Consider the following 19019-nt stretch of genomic DNA (forward strand, 5'->3'; position numbering starts at 1 on the left):
GTGGTCATCCCATGACCACACTTTAACACTTTTATAATGTTCTACAATATAAGAATCATCATTTTCAATATCTTTTTTTCAATCCTACTAAGTTTTTTTTCATTCATGGGTGGTTATTTTATGACTACACTTTAACATCTTTATGATATTCTAAAATATGGGAAATACCATTTTTAATATCCTTCCCTCAATTCCACCAAGTTTTTTTTTATCCACGACAGTGCTTGTTAACAATATCACTAGATTAGAGCTCTAGAGGCCCAATCATTAAGTTCCATTTACCTTTAAGACTTCTTCACCACGTGATTATACTCTTGGTCATTGAGCAAAAAGATTACTCCTCTTGTTTTCCATATATATATTAGCCTTAAAATTTAAACCCTAAATCAAGTCACCCCATTTATCTATCCATATTCACTCTAACTTTGAACTTTTTAATAGTTATATCATCACTCACCACATGGGTGTAACAATTTTAGGTTATATTAGCCATTTACATGGAAATATAGAAAAGAAAGAAAGGTATTTTAGATTAAAAAATTATAGTTAATTTACTATAAAAAGTGTTTAACAATTATTATAAAAGGATTTTATATGTTTTGTTTTAGTTAAATAAAGTAATATTTGTGATGTTTAATTGACTATTTCACAAAATAAAGCTGAAACATATATAATCAAAACAAGTGTGTGAAAATGACTTTAAAATTATCATTTTGCAAACAATATAATATGCTTTTCATGTTTTTTAGTAAGAAAAATTTATTTCTTTCTGTGTTTATAATTATAAACTTTTCACCTAAATACCAAGGGTGAGTTCAATAGCTTATGTTTAAAAATATACAAAAATAGAGTTAAGTCATAAATATTCACATTATAGTTATTACAAAAAAACTATCCATTTATTTAAGAATATGTAACTATATTGAAATAAGCGATGTTCCCACAACCCAAACAATCCTTTGAATAATGTCTGCATTTGGGTGATGACTCAGGGTTGTTATTGTTTCCTTTTATTATTTGTTATTGTTTGTAATTGTTTGTAAAGAGTAATGAAAATCAATTGATTAGCAAAACTGGAAAGAAAAAGTTTAATTACTTATAAAGTTTATTGTAAACTATAATAAAAGATAAAATAGTCTCACCAATTTTTTTTCTAATATATAATCATTGAAAAAATAATTACTTTATCTTATGCTCATAATACCAAACTTTATTTCAGCATTAAGAAAACTATAGTTTTAGGAATACATTCAACTGAGTTTTAAAATTCTTTCAATAAATAATACTTAATAATAATAACACACAAATAAATACATGTTACATACAACAGCATCCTTGGCAATACTGTTCTGGACACCAAGCTCATCCCAAATATCATCATCAAAGACTCCCATAGTGGGGACAAGCTTGCCTAGTGGAAAATAGCCTCATATTGGCAACTGTGGATGCCAATACCACTACACACTTTCTGATCCCCATTGCATCCACAGCATTCAGTTTATCCTCTTTGCGGATCCACGGGCAGGTCGACCGATAGGCGCTGTTCTCACAATCTAAGTGTTAGCCATGCTCTTTCACTGTCACTCACCTCCAACCATGTAAATTATTCGTTGCGTTTAGGGCAAATTCAAATGTGTTCTTGGCTCTCGAGCGGCGCGCTACTTAATGGCGGAGCTTGCAATCGCTTATTCCCCGGACCCTCTCGTTCATAAACAATTTCTCCTGGCGTGCTGCATGCTTGACGATTGGAACGAATCTTAATGGCCGACGTCGCGCTTGGCACTGATTCCTTCGCGTTTTGACTCAAAACCCTCACTTTCAATCGATTCATTCCAGGCGAGGCGAGTGAGGCGAGCGAGCGAGGCGAGAGAGAAAACTATCTTTTGTTTCTTTTTGTCTCTCTCTTCTGTCGTTCTCGTTAGATCGTGATCATGCTGGCGATCTTGCTGATCTTGTCGCTCCTGGGAAGCTTAAGCTTTGCCAATGCTCAGGAATCATCAAGCGGCGGCGATGGTGGCAGTGGGCTCAAGCACAAATTCTACGCGCTCTCGTGCCCCCAGGCAGAGGATATTGCTCGAAGAACGCTCCAACGAAACAGGATGAGCGATCCCACCGCCCCTGCGGCGCTCCTCCGCGTCGTCTTCCATGATTGCCAGGTTGAGGTACGTGATTGCGGTGATCGTGACGATTCTTGAGAGGAAAGGAGGGAAGAGAAAGCTCTCGACTTGCTTTTGCAGGGATGCGATGCTTCGATTCTACTCGAGACATCTTCCGCGATGACCGCCGAGACCGTGTCGGAGAAGAATTTCTCCATTCGCCGCTTGGATTACATTCACGACATCAAGGCCGCCATTGAAAAGGAATGCCCCGGCATCGTCTCTTGCGCCGACATCATCGTTATGGCTGCCAGGGACGCCATCGCAATGGTGTGGGGATCTTTTCTTGTTCGATCGATCGATCGATCAGCTTGAGTTGAGGAACTTCTAACACTTTGCTCTTGATCTTGCAGTCTGGTGGTCCACAAATCTCGATCGAAACTGGGCGAAGAGACACTCTCTTCGCCAGTAACTTAAACGCGGACGAAGCGCTGCCCCCTCCAACATTGACTGTGAGTGAGATGCTCGACACTCTCGCGGAAAAAGGCCTTGACATCGAAGAGAGCGTCGCCATCTTAGGTAAGAAAACCATCCCAATCCCATCTCCGCATCGATCGATCATGGATTGGTCGATTTCTTGGCAGGAGCTCACACATTGGGCGTTGGGCACTGCCTGAATTTCATCAATCGCTTCGATCCCCAGGACAATGGCCCCCAGATGTCGCCCTTCTTCTCCACGGCGCTCAGGGTCTTGTGCCAATCACCCCCTTCGATGAGCAATGCCACATTCGCGCCCAACGATCTCACCAATTTCATGTTTGACAACCAGTACTTCCGCGATCTGCAAGGCCAGCGCGGATTGCTCACCGTGGACGCGGAGCTCGCCATCGATCCACGCACCAAGAAGCATGTCGATCTCTTCGCGCTCAATCAGCTCCTCTTCTTCGCCAAATTCAGCGACGGCTTCGTCAAGCTCACCAGCTTCAATGTGCTCACGGGCAGCGATGGTGAGATTCGGAGGGATTGCCGGGCTGTGAATCGAGAGCCCTAGGAGAGCTCTGATCTTGGGGACGTAAAAAAAGATTTCACGATGAGCGATCACTGTTCGTTCTTTGATGCTCCAGGCGCGTATTTTCCCAGCCTTTATGACGCGTTTGATCGCAGCCGTTGGATTGGCCCTGGGTCCGACGGCTGTGGCTGGCCACAGTTGTTGTGGCTATGGCGACCAGGAGCGCTTAGCGATGGCGCTCGGGCGGGCGCGACGCACCGCCTTCGTGTTCTCTCCAGGTAATCGCGATGCCGCAGCGCATTCTCGAGAATCCGCGAGGATCAGTTCTAGATTCTAAGGCATGGATTGGAGCGGATGATCCAGCTCGGGAAGGTTAGATCGAGCGCAGGAGGAAGAGGAGATGGTTCATCTGTCATGCAAGACGGAGTCGGCCGTGATCACTTGCAAGGCTCACAAGGACGACATCGAGCCGGCCAAGCTCAAGACGTTTAGGTACAAGGATCTCGAGGCTGCCACTGGGGGTTTTGCGCGAGAATTCTTGCTGGGAAAGGGCAGCTATGGCTGGGTCTACAAGGGCTGCCTCAGGGATGGCAAGCTCGTCGCGGTCAAGCGATCGTCCCTGGCCAGGAAGAACAGCCAGGACGATAATCCTCTCGACAACGAGCTGGAAATTCTCTCCAAGATCAGGAGCACGCGGCTCGTCAATCTGGTGGGCTATAGCAGGGACAACAAGGAGACCGTCTTGGTGGTGGATTACATGGCCAATGGAACTCTTCACGACATCCTCCACTGCCGGAACGAGCCACTGAGCTGGAGCATTCGCGTCCAGGTCGCGCTCCAGATCGCCAAGGGGTTGAGAGCTCTCCACAGCGCGTCACCTCCAGTGATCCACCGCGATATCAAGTCGTCCAACGTTTTGATCGACGCGGACTGGAACGCTCGGCTAGCGGACTTTGGTCTGGCTCTTCGTGGGCGGATCGAGGACGTGATCAGGCTCTCCACTCCACCGGCGGGGACGATGGGATATCTGGATCCGGGATACGTGAGTCCCGGCCACTTGAGCACCAAGACGGACGTGTTTAGCTTCGGGATTCTCTTGCTGGAGATCATGAGCGGCAGGAACGCGATCGACGTGCAGTACTATCCTCCCAACATCGTCGACTGGGCGCTGCCGCTGATCAAGCAGGGAAAGGGTGCTGCGATCTGCGATCCAAAGTCCAAGCATCCCACCAATGCCGAGGCTCTCAACGAGATGGCTGGAGTTGCTGCTCGCTGCGTCAGGCTCTCGAGCTCTCGGAGACCAACGATGGCCGAGGTTGTCAAGGAGCTGCGGGAGATCAGCAAGAGGATCCAGATGCCCATCTGGAACAGCATCGTCAAGCCGCTCAAGTCGTCGCTGGATCTGGCAGCCGAGGGGTACGATCAGTGGAAGCTCTACAAGCGATCGTCCTTGCTGGAGGTGAAGAGAAAGCTCGAGAGCAAGAAGATTGTGAATAGCAGCAGCGCCAGCAGCAGCAGCGCCGCCAGCCGAGAAGGCAGCAGCTGTTCTTCGCTAGCAATCGGGGATGATCCATGTATGGATCCGATCGTCAAAGCGCCAGGGACGAGGAGAGCAAGAGTGAGGATGATCTACGCGGAGGACAAGCTCAAGCTTGATGTGAACAAGACGTCCAAGAACAGATCAAACGGACCGAAGATGGGCGATTTCCTCCTCACATAAAACAGCGTACGGAATGATGATTCATGAGAATATTCCCGAGCTTTGTTTCCATATTCATGATCTAAACCCCTAGGCGCCAATTTTCGAGGGCGCGTCCAGCATTGATTCGATCGGCGCTCTCGCGGCGGGCGATGGCAAGAAGGGAGAGGGTCCCCTTTCACGTCGGCGAGGAGGTCGAATGCACGACATTCATGGAAGGGTATCGAGGCGCTTGGTTTCGTGGCAAGGTAAAGGAATGGCGGCGCTGTTTTGCTCGATCTTGAGGCGTTCTTCTCACAGATTTTGGAGTGGAAGAGGCCTCCCAGCGGCGCAAGATGCTTGGTGCGATATTTGGATTTCACAGATAGTATGTGGTGTTGTGGTGATTCTTTCCTCGGACGGATTTCTCATCTCCCCTCTCCCCTCTCACATTTCTCGCTCGAGCAGGAGACTACTCGCACAAGCTCTATCAGGTGGTGCCAAACAAGCGGCCGATGAAGAGGATGATGGTCCGGCCAGCGTATCCTCTCATGGTCGCTCCGGCCGATCCGAAAGAGGTTTCCAAGCTACATTCTTTCTTCGATCGGGATTGGGCGGTGGGAGATCACGCCGACTACGTGCTGAGCGGCGCGTTTTGGGAGTGTATGGTGATCGAGATGGTGAGCGCCGAAGTTGTGAAGGTAGGAGAGCGTGTGATTCTCTTTCCTGTCCTTTAAGTCGGTTTTGTTTCCTTGTCACACAGATTCGGTGCCCCGATTTTCCGTTTGGAGAGGGAGGAGACTATCAAGTTTGCAAGAATGAGCTGAGACCAGGCTTGCAATGGTCGATGGAGTCTGGCTGGTCCGTCAAGAAAAACACGCTCATGCCTGAGGTTTGTGTGAGCACTTCTTCTTTGTTCATCACTCAACTACTTATGTGCAGCTTCCTCCTCTGGTAAACCTGGAGAGTCCTGCTTTTGCTACTCGACGAGAAGAAAGACACAAGCTTTCTCCTAAAGGTATGGTGGCTTTGTTGTTCTTTTGAGACCTGAAAGCTGGAATGCAGTGGCGAGCATGATCACAGACTCCGGACCTGATGAAAGCTCGACGTCATCTGCTCCATGTGCGGCAGAGAATGAAAATGCAGCAGCTGATCAAGGATTCCTTGACGAGCAAACTACGTCAGATGAGGAGGAGTTGGAAGATATGTCCACGCTAGGAGAAATGGTGGAGAAGGTCAGATTCATGAGGGACGTGCTCGAGTATGGGATGCGAGGCTGTTTAGCGCTCAGATCGCAAGTAGACTGGGAGATAGTTGCTAATCAGTAGGATTACTTACTACTTCGGGGATAGTCGACGACCAGTATCTAACTACAGAAGCACCTTTCTGGACGCAGAAGGAAATGATGCCGGACTGGGAAAAAAAGAAGCTCCACTCAGAAGCACATCAGGAGCACAGTGGTTCAGATGATGATGACAGGATCAGACAGCAGAAACTTGCTTCAAGCACACTCAGCTCAGCTCAAGTCCAACTTCGTCATCCTCAGCGCTCCCTTCTCGAGTTCTATGGATGCGTGCAAGCTCTGGTTGATCGCTTCGAGTCTTGTACACTGGCTGTTGCTCTTGAAGACGAGTCACGGGACGCCGCTGCCACCAGTTCGCTGCTTGGCCAACGGGAGTTTCAACTGCACTGTGTCTGGGACGTATGGGACGTGGCCCGATCGCTCACCATGTAGAGCCGCACGAGCTTTGTTCCCTGCTTCGGAGGAAGAGCTTGTCACTGCTGTGGCCTTTGGATCTCGGAACAAGATGAAGATGAAAGTTGTAAGTAAATCTTCTCACAGCATGACCAAGCTCGTCTGTCCCGGGGGTGACGAAGGTCTCATCATCAGCACGCAGAAACTCGACCGGATTGTTCAAGTGGATCCATCTACAAAGACCGTCGTTGTAGATTCGGGGGTTCAGCTCCAGGACTTGGTGGACAGCGTTGCTAAATTCGGGCTCTCGCTGCCGCATTCTCCCTACTGGAACGGGCTTTCCATTGGAGGAGTGATAAGCACGGGAGCTCATGGGAGTTCTCTGTTCGGGAAGGGATCTGCAGTTCACGAGTACGTCATCGCCATGAGGCTGATAGTTCCGTCTCCTTCGGCCGAAGAAGGATACGCCAGAGTAATCAACGTAACAAGTGAGGCGATGCTCAACGCTGCAAGAGTATCGCTTGGAGTTTTAGGCGTCGTCTCGCAAGCCACGCTCGCTCTAGAGCCGCTCTTCAAGAGGTCCGTCCGAATCCAGCAGAAAGCCGATGCAAGCTTGGAGGATGAGATTGTAGAGCATGGCAGGATGGCCGAGTTTGGAGACGTTGCCTGGTATCCGTCGCAAAAGACAGCTCTCTTCCGGATTGATAACCGAGTTCCGGTGGACACACCAGGGGAGGGAGTGAACGAGTTTCTTGGTTTCAGACCCGAAGCAACTGCACTGCTAAGAATGCTGAGGATGTCTGGTAAGTTCTAGTTTCCTTGGTTCAAACAGAGAACACAGAGAGCGTTGACATTGTGCTTATCTTGTGCAGAGGAGCTTTACGAAGCCACCAACAATCCAGCCGGTAAATGCACCATGTCCACGCTCCAGGTCGACACTCTAGTCATGGCCGGAATGGGATTCAAAAACCAGCTGCAAAAGTTCACCGGATATCCAGTCATTGGCTTCCAGAACAAGATCCAGACAACCGGTACCTGTGAGAACGTCCTGGATCAACACCACTTCTGTCCGTGGGATCCCCAAGCACACGGCTTGTTCTTCCACCAGACAACCGTCTCCATATCGCTGGACAGGATCCGAGACTTCATTGTGGACGTGAAGAAGCTGCGGGACATGAATCCGAGCGCCTTCTGCGGCGCCGAGCTCTATTATGGCGTGCTGCTGCGATACGTGAGAGGATCCATGGCCTTCTTGGGAAAATCTGAGGATTCGGTGGACGTCGACATCACATACTATCGATCCAGGGACGCACACACTCCCAGGCTGAATCAAGACGTCTACGAGGAAATCGAGCAGCTGGCGGTGTTTAAGTACCGGGGTCAGCCGCACTGGGGGAAGAACCGCAACGTTGCTTTCATAGGAGCGGCTGAAAAGTATCCAGGCCTCGCCACCTTCTTGCAAGTGAAGCAAAGCCTTGATTCTGAGGGGCTCTTCTCCAGCGAGTGGTCGGACGCCATGCTTGGATTGAGCTCCAGCGGCGTGGCCAATAGCCAGGCAAAGCACTGCGCGCTCGAGGGGCTTTGCCTGTGCTCCTCGGACGAGCACTGTGCACCCGAGAAGAAGTACTACTGCCGTCCAGGGAGAGTTTTTGCAAATGCCAGAGTTTGCCGCAAGGGAAGCTAAGCAACTACGGTTCTTGAAGTTGAAAACATAACTCCTTTATTGTAGAGATGAGAGTTCTTGGAGACCTCTCTGGGTGAGTGTGGGTGGAGTCGAGAGCTCACGAAATCGATGGAATGAGTGATCAAGGTATGCATTTGCTCCGGCAACAAAATGGGCTCTTCCAGATCGAGAGGATCGCTGCTGCCTGGAGCACTGGCGAGAGGGTCGGATCGAATAGAGTCAGGAGAGCCGAGCTGGTTACGGCGATCGAGCAGTGGGATTTAAGACGGTCCATTTCGCTGCGGTGGCTGCTGGTTTCCACACCAATAAGTTTGTGGTGTCGGTGTTCATCACAATGCACAGCAGATGCCGCAGCGTGACACTTGCAAGGGAGGTGTTTGACGCGATGATCCAGCGCGATCTTGTTGCCTGGGACTCCGTCATCCTGGCTTATGTTGACAATGGCAATTTCTCCTTGGCTTTGAGCCTGTTCGCGAGCATGGACCTTGAAGCCGACGCGTTTGCTTATGTCGCAGCGCTCAAGGCTGATTAGCAAGAGAAGTCTATCTCCGCGTGAGTTTGCTCGAGAGAGCCATTGCCATTTCACGAGCGATTGAAGCAGCGAGGCCTCCAATCGAACGTTCTACAAAGATATCAAGCCGCAGGGACTTGAGTCGTGGCGAGCGCAGTCATGGACATGTACTCCAAATGCCGGAGCTGGGGAAGTGCTCTCGAGTTGTTCTTCGAGAGAATGACGATGAGATGCTATGAGCCTGATAGTTTCACGTGCATTGCGGCGCCCAAAGCTTGCGGTGGCCTTGCCAGGATGGGAAGTGAAGGCTCAGAGAAGCTAGTGCTCTTGAACAAAGGAATCGTCATCCACAAGCAAGCCGTGGAGCATGGATTCGCTTCAAGCTTAAAGGTGGCGAGCACCCTGGTTTACATGTATAGCAAATGCGGGGACATGAGGTTAATGCGTCCCTGGCTGCTTCAAGCTTTTCTCTTTTAGGCGGGTGGGGGAGATTGGCTCCCTAGATCTACGATTCCGCAACCACCTCGTGAACCCACAGCCCATTGGGGCTCTTTTTATCCAGTGCGAGATTGTGCGTGGGAGAAAGGTGGCGGGGGTGTATGGTATGGTCGTCTTGGTGGCTTCACGGCGCCTCCCTTTAATTGATGCCAGTCTAAGGCCGGTGCACTGTGGAGGGCGGCTGCTGATCGTGAGTGACGCAAGCCGGGACGGGGAACTGGGGATCAGACACAGACCTGAACGCGTACTGGAGTCCGGTTGCGAAACGCTCCACAGTGACTGTTTGCTCGAGAGTGAGTTCAAGAGTGAAATGTAATTTCTGTGCTGCACCGACGAGGTTGATAAACTGTGGGTGTTGATGCGGTCATCTAAGCTGTTGTTGAGCTATGAATTGAGCTCCATGAGGTGGAGCAGTCGGCAGTGGGATCCAAGTGCTGCTTTGACTCTCACTACATTTTAACAGTCACTTTTTATATATTTTATCATGTGTTTGATCTTCCACCAGATGCCTGAGCTCTAGTGGACGTCGAGATCTTCGAGCTCGCAGTTCTTCGACCAAATGGAAGAATTGGGGCAAAAGATCGGAGATTTGCAGCTAGCATGCTTTCACGCTCGATCTCTTTATTTGAAAACGATGGAATAGCCTTTGAGAACGCTTCCAAAGCGCGAGATTCTTCGCCATTCTCAGCGTGGCCCGAGATCAAAGCGTCTCACAGGCAAGGCATCCAGAGAGCCTGCTGCAAGAAATGTAAATCGCTGCGCCACGCCTCGAACAAAACAATCGAACCCCACTATCGAAGAACCCTAAAACAGCTCTCTCTTCCCTCTAGATCTTGCAAGAGCGCTGAAAGATCGATGGAAGGAGCGATCAGGGTTTGTTCTCCAAATCGAGAGTGGCGGGTCATCCGGCAAGGGGAAAAAAGAGCCTGTGGAGCCAAGCCAGGGATTTGGATAGAGGGACGATGGTATGCGCTGCGGTGGCCGCTGGTTCTCACACCAAACAAGTATGCTCATCACAATGTATGACAAATGCCGTAGCGTGGCACTTGCGAGGGAGATGCTTGCTGCTTGCTGCTGCAGAGAGGATGGCAACGCTGCTGGCTTCAAGGTTTTCAGACACCAAGAAGTAATGCTCGGTGAGGAGAATGGGCAGAAGAAAAGCTCCCGCGAGCGTTGTAGCAGCACTCAAGAGCTGCGTTGCTCTGGCTGCAAAGGAAGAAGGCGCAAAGGTTGATGATGGGAAACTAGTGAAGCTCAGGGCTTTGGAGAGAGGCATTTCCATCCACGCGCGAGCGACCTGCAGTGGCTGTGACGCAGATGCCTTTGTCAGCTGCTCCTTGATGGAGATGTACGCCAAGTGTGGAAGAATGGTGGAAGCTCGCGCCGTGTTTGACAAACTCTTGAGGTGTTCTTCCATTCTACCTAGTGTCGTTTTGTGGACTGTGCTGATACAAGGCTATACTGAAAACGGCGAGCCATGCATTGCTCTCGACTTGTTCTCACGCATGAAAGAGGAGAACTATTGTCAGCCCAATCCTCGAACGATTGTCCCTGCGTTGAAGGCCTGCTCGCTCCTGGCAGCCGAAGAAGTTAACGTACTGGATGATACAGTCGAGAGGAAGAAAAGTATGATCAAGTTACATTCGCTGCGTAAGGGGATGGAAATCCATGCTCAAGCGCTAGAGCAGGGGTTTCATTCGGATATTTTCGTAGCAAACACTCTGGTACACATGTATGCCAAGTGTGGGAGCATGGTGGATGCTCGCAGAGTGTTTGACATGGCACTGGATCGATCGACCGTGTCGTGGAACATTTTGATGCTTGGATACGTAGAGCACGGAGAAGCTGGCTTGGTTCTCGAGCTGTTTTCATGCATGGAACGATCCGGGGCTGCTCCAAATGCCCTCAGCTTTGTGGCTGCGTTGAAGGCTTGCACTAGTTTGGCGGAAGAGGAACAAGGAACCGTGTTGGATGGAGGCAAACGTGTCAAAGTCCGTGCTTTAGAAGATGGCATGGCTGTCCATGCTCAAGCTTTGGAGGCTGGCTACTACAACTCGGACGCGTTCGTCAGCAATGCTCTCATCGATATGTACTGCAAGTGTGGGAGAATGGTGGAGGCGAAGAGGGTGTTTGACGAGCTACATCTCCAGCGCACTGTGGTGTCCTGGAACGCACTGATGCTTGGCTACGTTGAAAATGGCGAAGAAGAATCGGCTTTACAAGCGCTGGCGATGATGGAAGGCTGTAATTGCGTGCCAACATCTCGGACTTTCCTTGCTGCTTTGAAAGCTTGCTCGGGGCTCGCAGCAAAAGAAGAAGCAGGAGAGGAATTTGCCAAGCTTGAGAGCTTGGAGAGAGGCATGGCTATTCACTCGAGAGCCGAGAAGCAAGGACTTGCCGGGGACTTGTTCTTAGCAAGCACGCTTGTGGATATGTATTCCAAGTGTGGCAGCATGCTTGATGCCCGCCGGGTTTTCGACCGGATGGAGAAGCACAGCAGTGTGGCGTGGACGGCGCTTATACTGGGCTATACGGAGAAAGGTGACGGTGACTTAGCACTAGAGTTGTTTGCATCCATGCAACATGAAAACTGTCCACGCGACGCACTGGCCTTTGTTGCGGCTCTCAAGGCGTGCGCTGCTATGGCTGCGAGAGAAGAATCAACCCCAGTGGATCAAAAGCTCGTGAAATCGGTGGCCTTGGAAAAGGTGACCGAGATTCATCCGCAGGCCATTGCGAGCGGCTTGATCTCCGACCTCTACTTGGCGAGCTCCCTGGTGGACTTGTATGCGAGCTGTGGAAGCATGGAAGATGCCCGCAGTGTCTACGACAAGATGCCTCGACACGATGTAGTGTCGTGGGCTTCTCTGGTTCTCGGTTATGCCGAGAGTGGTCAAGCGGAGCTCGCTTTGGAACTCTTCTTTCGAACGAGAGGTGAAAGGAGTCACGAGTGCGCATCGAATGCCGTGAGCTTTGTAGGTGCTCTCAAGGCCTGTGGAAGTCTAACAGCTCTCGAGACTGGGAAGAGAAGAGTCCATGGTGACTTGTGCAGGAGCGGGCTGGAGCTAGAGAGCACGGTGGTGGCAAACTCTCTGGTAGATTTCTATGGCAAGTGTGCTTGCCTGATCCAGTCGCAGCATATGTTCGATTCCATCGTGAGCAAGGATGCAGCGAGCTGGACTTCACTGTTAGCCGGATACTGTCGGCAAGGCAACGTTTCTCGGGCACTGGAGCTCTTCCACGCGATGCAGCACGAAGATGGCTTCCGTCCAACACCTGTAACGTTTACGTGCCTTCTCACGGCTTGCAGCCACGCCGGGCTCGTCGACCAGGGGAAGAAGTTGTTCCAACTCATGTTGTCCAAGTATGGAGTGAGGCCGACTCTCGAGCACTACCACTGCCTAGCGGACTTGCTTGGCAGGGCCAACCGGGTAGCCGAGGCAGTGACGCTACTGGAGACAATGCCATACTCGCCGACTGCTGTGTCGTGGAGGACAATGCTAAGTGCCTGCCGGAAGTGGGACAACATTGAGCTGGGAAAGAGAGCATACGAATCCCTGATGGATTTGAGCGTCAAGGACACAGCAGGCTATTCCCTCATGAGGAACCTGTATGGAAGTACTGCAACAGAAAACCCTCAGATCATACCGGATAGAAGTCATGCTTACCAAGCGAAGCTTTTTGATCTTCAAGTACGTAGTGCTTAGCTATCCGATGTCCTCACGAACAATCTCCAGGGGCCGCTTGTGGATCGGTAGTATCCTTGGCCTCGTCTCAAAAGGCTTCTTTTTTATCTTCTTCAAGCGAGGATTCCTCAAGAGCCTCAGAAACCAGCCACGGGGATACGTCTCCGAATTGAGAATGATGTCGCGAGCCACGCCCTCCGGAAGCCGTCTCAACATGTTGCACATCTTTCTTGGCCGCCGTCGCTTCTCAATGCGTGGCGACTCGAGCCATCTGTAAATCTTGCTCTCTCGAGGGGAAAGCTGCTTGTCAGGATTTGGAGACTCGAAGTCGATAGCCAGCAGCTCCGCCTGTGCCACCGGCTGGACGTACTCGGTGTCAAGTCTCTGGTAGAACCTCCGAAAAACTTTCTGTCCGTGAGCAACAGCGTCGATCTCGGTCTCGGAGCGCACTCCCAGCGGATTCATGAGAAGCCACCCATCTTCGTCGTACACGAAAGTGTTGCCTTTGTCCACTTCGGTGATGTAAGTTCCAAGGTGTTTTTCAAGGTACTTCTTGAGATATCCCGCCACAGCCTCGAACTCGGTTTGGAACAAGATCTAGGAAAGAAAAGATGCTCAAAACAAAACGAAGAAAGAAGAAAAGTAGTACCTTTCCACCAGGAGCAAGGCATCGCATAAATCGTTCCACAAGGTCTTTGTTTACCATACGTATTCGATAGTAAATGCTGTAGATGTGAGGATCTGGGCACTGTACACGCATCTCTCAGCCAAGATACATAAAGAGAACAGACATTACCATGATGGATATAAATTCCAACGGACCAGGATACGTTGCAAGAATAGTGTCGAAGGAGATCGTCGCGTTGCAGCACACAAAATGCCTGGCAACATAAAACATTAGTCTCGAAAATCGTGTGCCTGCTAATCACCAAAACAAGAAAATGAAGAACAGAAGCTTACAAGTTTTTGAGGCCAAGAACTTCTTGAAACCGAGTGGAGATCTCGCTTCTCTACAAGAACAACTCGTTCGTTAAAGGAAATAAAAAACAAAAAATCCTACCTTTGGGCTCTTGTCGAGACCAAGGTAATTGATGTGGGGGTTCCTTTTGGCTAAAAGCATGATCATCTTTCCATCACCTGGTAAAACCTGTTCCTCATTCACAATCGGTTTTACACATTTGAGAACAACATTACCGGATCCTACGTCCACATGTAAAGGCTTCTCAGGATCTTCAAAGGCCATAGAATAGACGGGTGGATAAACAACATCCTGTGCAAGGACGAGTAGTAACTACAAGCAAAAGGAATTTCTCCATACCATATAGTGTGGTCTCTTGATTCTTTGGTGCTTACATTTGTATACACCAATCTAGAGAGCAGAAGAAGAAGAAGAATTATTTTGCCTTGCAAAGAATGAGAAAGAGTACCTTTCGCCAGCACTCTTTAACGTTGAGCTCTTGGAACTGCTGGAAGATGACATTGTCCACTTGCCTCCGCGTGACGATGCGAGGCGTGAAATTGTCAATGGGGCCCCAGAGGATGGGCACCACCTCGTCGACGTGGGGTGCGAGCTCTCCCAGCGGATCGCAGCGGCCGCGCCAAATCGAAGCGCTCGGGATCCATCGCCAGCCCACATTTCTCTTCCATAGCGGCATTGCCCCACTCCTCATAAACCCTAGAATGCTAGGATATTCCCCTTTTAAAAAACAAGACCTAGAACCTTTAGGGTTAAAATTGAGAGAACTTTTGTTGCTGGTTATCAAGTACGAAACCAAGTCCATAGGTGAAGTTTCTTCCATTCCAATCAGGGCAAAGGTGAAACTATACTGCAAAGGTTTAAATCAGTCCTTGACAAATATTGAGTGTCTGAGGTAATAGTTTCCCACTCACATGACAATGTGATCATAATATAGAGCAGAGCTTTGGGTGAACTGGTTGTGTTGATCATTGGTCAATCCGTAGACTCAAACATTTTGCTGCCGAAATATTGGCAAGGTGAGATCAAATATTGCGAATGCAGGGTAAGATCTACGTTTCCCACTTAGATGACAATTTGATCTTAATATAAAGAATGAGTTTATGATCAATCCCCAAGGATTAGTATCATAGCTTATTCTCAAACCTCCACATATTGGATATCAACACGAATGGAGCTGCGTCTCTGGTGTCCCTCGCCACCAATGCATCGAATGCAAGCTTGCCAACCTCCATGTTGTTCCATTTCTTGCAAGCTGCCAGCAAAATCATCCACGAAGCATCATTAGCTCTACCATCCAAGCTCTTGACTAATGACAGTGCCTCTTCCAGATGATTTGCTCGGGCAAGCACGTCCACCATGCAGTTGTAGTGTTCCACGCTCGGATTCACCAGTTTTGCCAAGTAGAGTTTTCCCTCCTCGACGAGGCCGGCATGACTACAAGCCACAAGAACACTGATGAGCGTGATCCCATTCATCTCCAGTCCAGCTTCTAGTTCCATCGCCCTTGCTAGAGTTAGCACCTGGTTTGCGTCTCCCAGAGAGCTGTATCCTGCGATCAAAGCACTCCAGGAGACGACATTTGGAGAAACCATACCAAGAAACACCTCTCTAGCCGCAACCATCTCGCCACAGTTTCCGTAGAAGTCCACCAAGGCATTTGCAAGCACTTGATCTCGCTCCATTCCAAGCCTGCAAGCTCTGCCGTGAATCCATCTTCCGAGAGATAGAGCGGCCAAAATCCCGCATCCTTTGAGCAGAGCAACATGGGTGAAGGCGTCGGCTTCACAGTCCAATCCTCCAAGTAAGAACAAGTCGAGAGCAATGCCAGGCTCGCCATTACCCACGTAGCCAAGAAGGAGAGCGTTCCAGGTGACAATGTCACGCTGGATCATCCTGTCAAACACTTCCCTCGCTAGGATCATGCTTCCACACTTGCAATATAGGTCCACAAGAGTACTCGCTACAGCCAACTTTGCTTCATACCCGAGGTCTCTCACTCTCTTGTGGATCGCAATCCCTCTTTCGAGGAGACAATTGTTTCCCGGAAAGCTTAATCCTTTCTCGCTGGCTAAAGCTCCGCAAGCTTTGAGTACCGAGACACAAGCAAAAGCGTCGGCCTCACAATTCATCTCCATAAACAAGTCTATAGCTGCCGAGTTTTCGCCATTCCTCACATAACCTTGGATAAGTAGGCTCGAGGTCCCAGCATTTTTGTGGATCATCGCCTCAAACACCCTTCTAGCATGCTCCGGGCTCCCACACTTCATGTACATGTCTATCAGAGAGTTTCCTACGTTTAAGTCCGATTCCCATCTCACAGCTGAATGGTGGTGGTCACGGAGTTTCTTGTGAATCTCAATCCCTCTCTCGAGATCTGCCAAGGCTCCGCAAACATTGAGCGCCGCAGCAAAGACGAGAGCGTCCGGCTCACACTTGATGCTTGAGAACAATTCCATAGCTCGCTCCAAACTCCCGCACTTGGAATACAGATCCATGAGAGAAGTCACCACAACCACGTCCGAATCAAAACCACGCTCTCTAACTTGCCTGTGGATCTCTATGCCCTCTCGGAGACATAGTTGCCTCTCCGACTCTCTCTCCCTTGCTAAACCAGTGTAAGCCTTGAGACCGGCAGCATACGCAAACGCATCAGCGTCACACTCCATTCCCACGAACAACTCTATCCCCGTGGAGAAGTCTCCATTCTCGACATAACCCAGGATGATACACGTCCAGCTCTGGACATCTCTGGAAACCATCCCGTCAAAAACCTCCCTTGCAAGCCTCATGTTTCCGCATTTGCTATACATGTAAACCAGGGTGCTCGCCACCTTTAAGCTTGAAGCGAATCCATGCTCCACGGCTTGCTTGTGGATGGCGATTCCTTTGTTCAAGAGCACTAGCTTCTCTGAGCCTTCACTTCCCATACTGGCAAGGCCACCGCAAGCTTTGAGCGCCGCAATGCACGTAAAACTATCAGGCTCATAGCATCTCATCGTCATTCTCTCGAAGAACAACTCGAGAGCACTTCCCCAGCTCCGGCATTTGGAGTACATGTCCATGACAGCGCTCGCCACGACGCTGTCTGACTCAAATCCCTGCTGCTTGATATGTTTGTGAATTTCGATCCCTTTTTCCAAGCAAAACTTGACTCGATCGCTTTGGCTGGCCAACCGGACGATCGCCTTGAGTGCTGCAACATAGGTGAAAGAGTCGGGCTGGCAATCCATGCTCTCGAACAAATCCAGAGCTGCCAAGCTCTCGCCACTCTCGACGTGCCCCAGGATCAAACACGTCCAAGTCACAACGTTTCTGCGATGAACAAGCTCCTCGAAAACTTGCATCGCTCCCCGTAAGCTCCCACACTTGCAATACATGTCCAACAGAGTGTTGGCCACGAGAACGTTCGATTGGAGGCCTCGCTGCTTCACTCGCTCGTGAATGGCAATGCCTCTCTTGAGCAAACTCTCGCGGAGATGGACTTCTCTTGCTAATCCCGCACAAGCCTTGAGCGCTGCGACATAAGTAAATGCGTCGGCTTCAAAGTCCATGCTCGCGAACAGGCTCAAAGCCGAGGAGAAATTGCCATTGTCCACATAAGCCAGGATGATGGAGTTCCAGGCAACAAGATCGCGATGAATCATCGCGTCAAACACCTCCCTTGCAAGTGCCACGCTGCGGCATCTGCCGTACATTGTGATGAGCACCGACGCCACAAACTTGTTGGTGTGGAAACCAGCGGCCACCGCAGCGCAATGGACCCTCTTCCCTCTTTCCAAATCCCTGGCTTGGCCGCACTGCTTGATCGCAGCAACCAGCTCGGCTCTCCTGACTCTTGTCAATCTGACCCTCTCCCCAGTGCTCCAGGCAGCAGCGATCCTCTCCACCTGGAGCAGCCCATTTTGTTGCCGGAGCGAATGCATACCTTGATCACTCCTTCCATCGATTTCGTGAGCTCTCGACACCACCCTCACTCACCCAGCATCAAGAGCGCTCGTCTCTACATTCTACAAAAAAGGAGTTAACGTTTTCATTCGCAAAAAGTCTTTTTCTCGGGCGCTCACTCCTCGTCCGAGCACAGGCAAAGTCCTTCGAGAGCGCAGCGCCTTGCCTGGCCCTCGGTCCGGACAACGCTGCTAAACAAGACAAGCTTGAGGGACGCATGGATCAGCCAAATTTGTAGCTTCGTCGGATCGATCAGATTTGCTGCGCCACTGTCGAGGTGCTCGTGGACTGCTGCCATGTGCAGGCAATCCGCTCTTTGGTCGCTACACCCAGGTCCATGCTCCCTACGAGAAGGAAGAACAGGATCGGCCCCTGATGAGGAGACCTGAGCTGGTAGTCTCGTGGGATGCAGCCTTGGGGAAGAACTTGGTCTTCTCTGCCGACGATTCACACGCGATCGCCCACCCGCGCCAGCGCTCATTAGAGGGGTTGCCGAGACAAACTGCCAGAGTGGTGGTGACATGGTCGCGGTGCCTGGCCAGAAGCTCCGGCTGCTCAGGTCCTCGAAGGCCATGAAACAGAAATGCAGCTTGGAGCTGAAGGTGGCACGCAACACCTAGTGCTTGCAAGGGTCAGGGAAGATGCCCCTGGTGTCGAATACCTTCTCATGCTCAACTCTAAAAAAGAGTAACTGTCTTGGCTGGTTCTCTGGCTCTAGTGGACTTCGACGATCGAGATCTTCGGTCAGGGTGGTCAAGCTCGCGAGTTCTTGGACCAAATGGAAGAACACGACGGCACGGCAAACAGCTCTGGAGCTCTTTCGAATTCGAGAAATGGAGAGAGAAGGACTGGAGCCAAGGGACGTGACTTTCCTCGCATTCTTCAAGGCCTGTGCTCACGGAATCGACGAGATCATGATTTACTTTGCGTGGCTGGAGCAAGAGCGCGGTATTTCTCCCCGGGCAGAGCACTTTCTCTACGTGATTGATGCTCTGGAACGAGCTGGGTGGCTCCGGGAGGCCGAGGAGCTCGCCAAGATGATGGCGTTTGCCCTGGGTGTTGGGAATGGACTGCACAGATTTTGCTTCTCGGACTATCGAGCGAGTGATGGAACTCGACTCGGCAAAAGCTTCGAGCTGGCCCGCGCCAAGGAGGTCCACGCACAGGTTGTATTGATTAATCTCGTCGAGGGCACGGGGTATATGCGAACCCCATATCAAATTGAAAACCATACAAC

The 19019-nt window shown here is 50.4% G+C and overlaps 7 protein-coding genes across 8 annotated transcripts; 5 read left to right on the forward strand and 2 right to left on the reverse strand.

Annotated features, from left to right (window-relative positions):
- Window positions 1–1870: 1870 nt before the first annotated feature.
- LOC9640972 (peroxidase 29) lies at window positions 1871–3194 on the forward strand. The gene is made up of 4 exons (XM_002993366.2): window positions 1871–2162; window positions 2238–2426; window positions 2510–2675; window positions 2741–3194. The coding sequence occupies exons 1-4, from the start codon at window positions 1932–1934 to the stop codon at window positions 3145–3147; spliced, it is 993 nt and encodes a 330-aa protein (XP_002993412.1). The 5' UTR covers window positions 1871–1931; the 3' UTR covers window positions 3148–3194.
- A 66-nt stretch (window positions 3195–3260) lies between these two features.
- LOC9640973 (serine/threonine-protein kinase-like protein At3g51990) lies at window positions 3261–4915 on the forward strand. Its single transcript, XM_002993367.2, has one exon. The coding sequence runs from the start codon at window positions 3506–3508 to the stop codon at window positions 4823–4825; it is 1320 nt and encodes a 439-aa protein (XP_002993413.2). The 5' UTR covers window positions 3261–3505; the 3' UTR covers window positions 4826–4915.
- A 24-nt stretch (window positions 4916–4939) lies between these two features.
- LOC112343510 lies at window positions 4940–6189 on the forward strand. Of its 2 annotated transcripts, XM_024667117.1 has the most exons (6): window positions 4940–5052; window positions 5105–5171; window positions 5252–5484; window positions 5547–5675; window positions 5726–5801; window positions 5849–6189. In XM_024667117.1, exons 1-6 carry the CDS (start codon window positions 4957–4959, stop codon window positions 6109–6111), a joined length of 864 nt encoding a protein of 287 aa, XP_024522885.1. In that variant the 5' UTR covers window positions 4940–4956; the 3' UTR covers window positions 6112–6189. The 2 variants fall into 2 exon arrangements, with proteins under 2 accessions (XP_024522885.1, XP_024522884.1); XM_024667116.1 differs by having other exon boundaries at window positions 4949–5675.
- Window positions 6190–6236: 47 nt separating this feature from the next.
- Window positions 6237–8207, forward strand: LOC9640974 (L-gulonolactone oxidase 3). The gene is made up of 2 exons (XM_002993368.2): window positions 6237–7282; window positions 7352–8207. The coding sequence occupies exons 1-2, from the start codon at window positions 6250–6252 to the stop codon at window positions 8161–8163; spliced, it is 1845 nt and encodes a 614-aa protein (XP_002993414.2). The 5' UTR covers window positions 6237–6249; the 3' UTR covers window positions 8164–8207.
- A 2110-nt stretch (window positions 8208–10317) lies between these two features.
- LOC112343511 (putative pentatricopeptide repeat-containing protein At3g01580) lies at window positions 10318–12879 on the forward strand. The gene has a single exon (XM_024667122.1). The coding sequence runs from the start codon at window positions 10318–10320 to the stop codon at window positions 12877–12879; it is 2562 nt and encodes an 853-aa protein (XP_024522890.1).
- LOC9640976 (tRNA (guanine-N(7)-)-methyltransferase) lies at window positions 12858–14517 on the reverse strand. The gene is made up of 8 exons (XM_002993384.2): window positions 14286–14517; window positions 14177–14227; window positions 14053–14128; window positions 13919–13995; window positions 13819–13868; window positions 13655–13739; window positions 13508–13606; window positions 12858–13455 (listed from the first exon to the last, which is right to left on the reverse strand). The coding sequence occupies exons 1-8, from the start codon at window positions 14511–14513 to the stop codon at window positions 12880–12882; spliced, it is 1242 nt and encodes a 413-aa protein (XP_002993430.1). The 5' UTR covers window positions 14514–14517; the 3' UTR covers window positions 12858–12879.
- A 444-nt stretch (window positions 14518–14961) lies between these two features.
- On the reverse strand, window positions 14962–17760 carry LOC112343512 (pentatricopeptide repeat-containing protein At5g27110-like). Its single transcript, XM_024667123.1, has one exon. It carries the CDS (start codon window positions 17758–17760, stop codon window positions 14962–14964), a length of 2799 nt encoding a protein of 932 aa, XP_024522891.1.
- Window positions 17761–19019: the final 1259 nt, after the last annotated feature.

This window comes from Selaginella moellendorffii, unplaced genomic scaffold (genome assembly GCF_000143415.4).
Source record: "Selaginella moellendorffii unplaced genomic scaffold, v1.0 SELMOscaffold_155, whole genome shotgun sequence".
Lineage (NCBI taxonomy): Eukaryota > Viridiplantae > Streptophyta > Lycopodiopsida > Selaginellales > Selaginellaceae > Selaginella > Selaginella moellendorffii.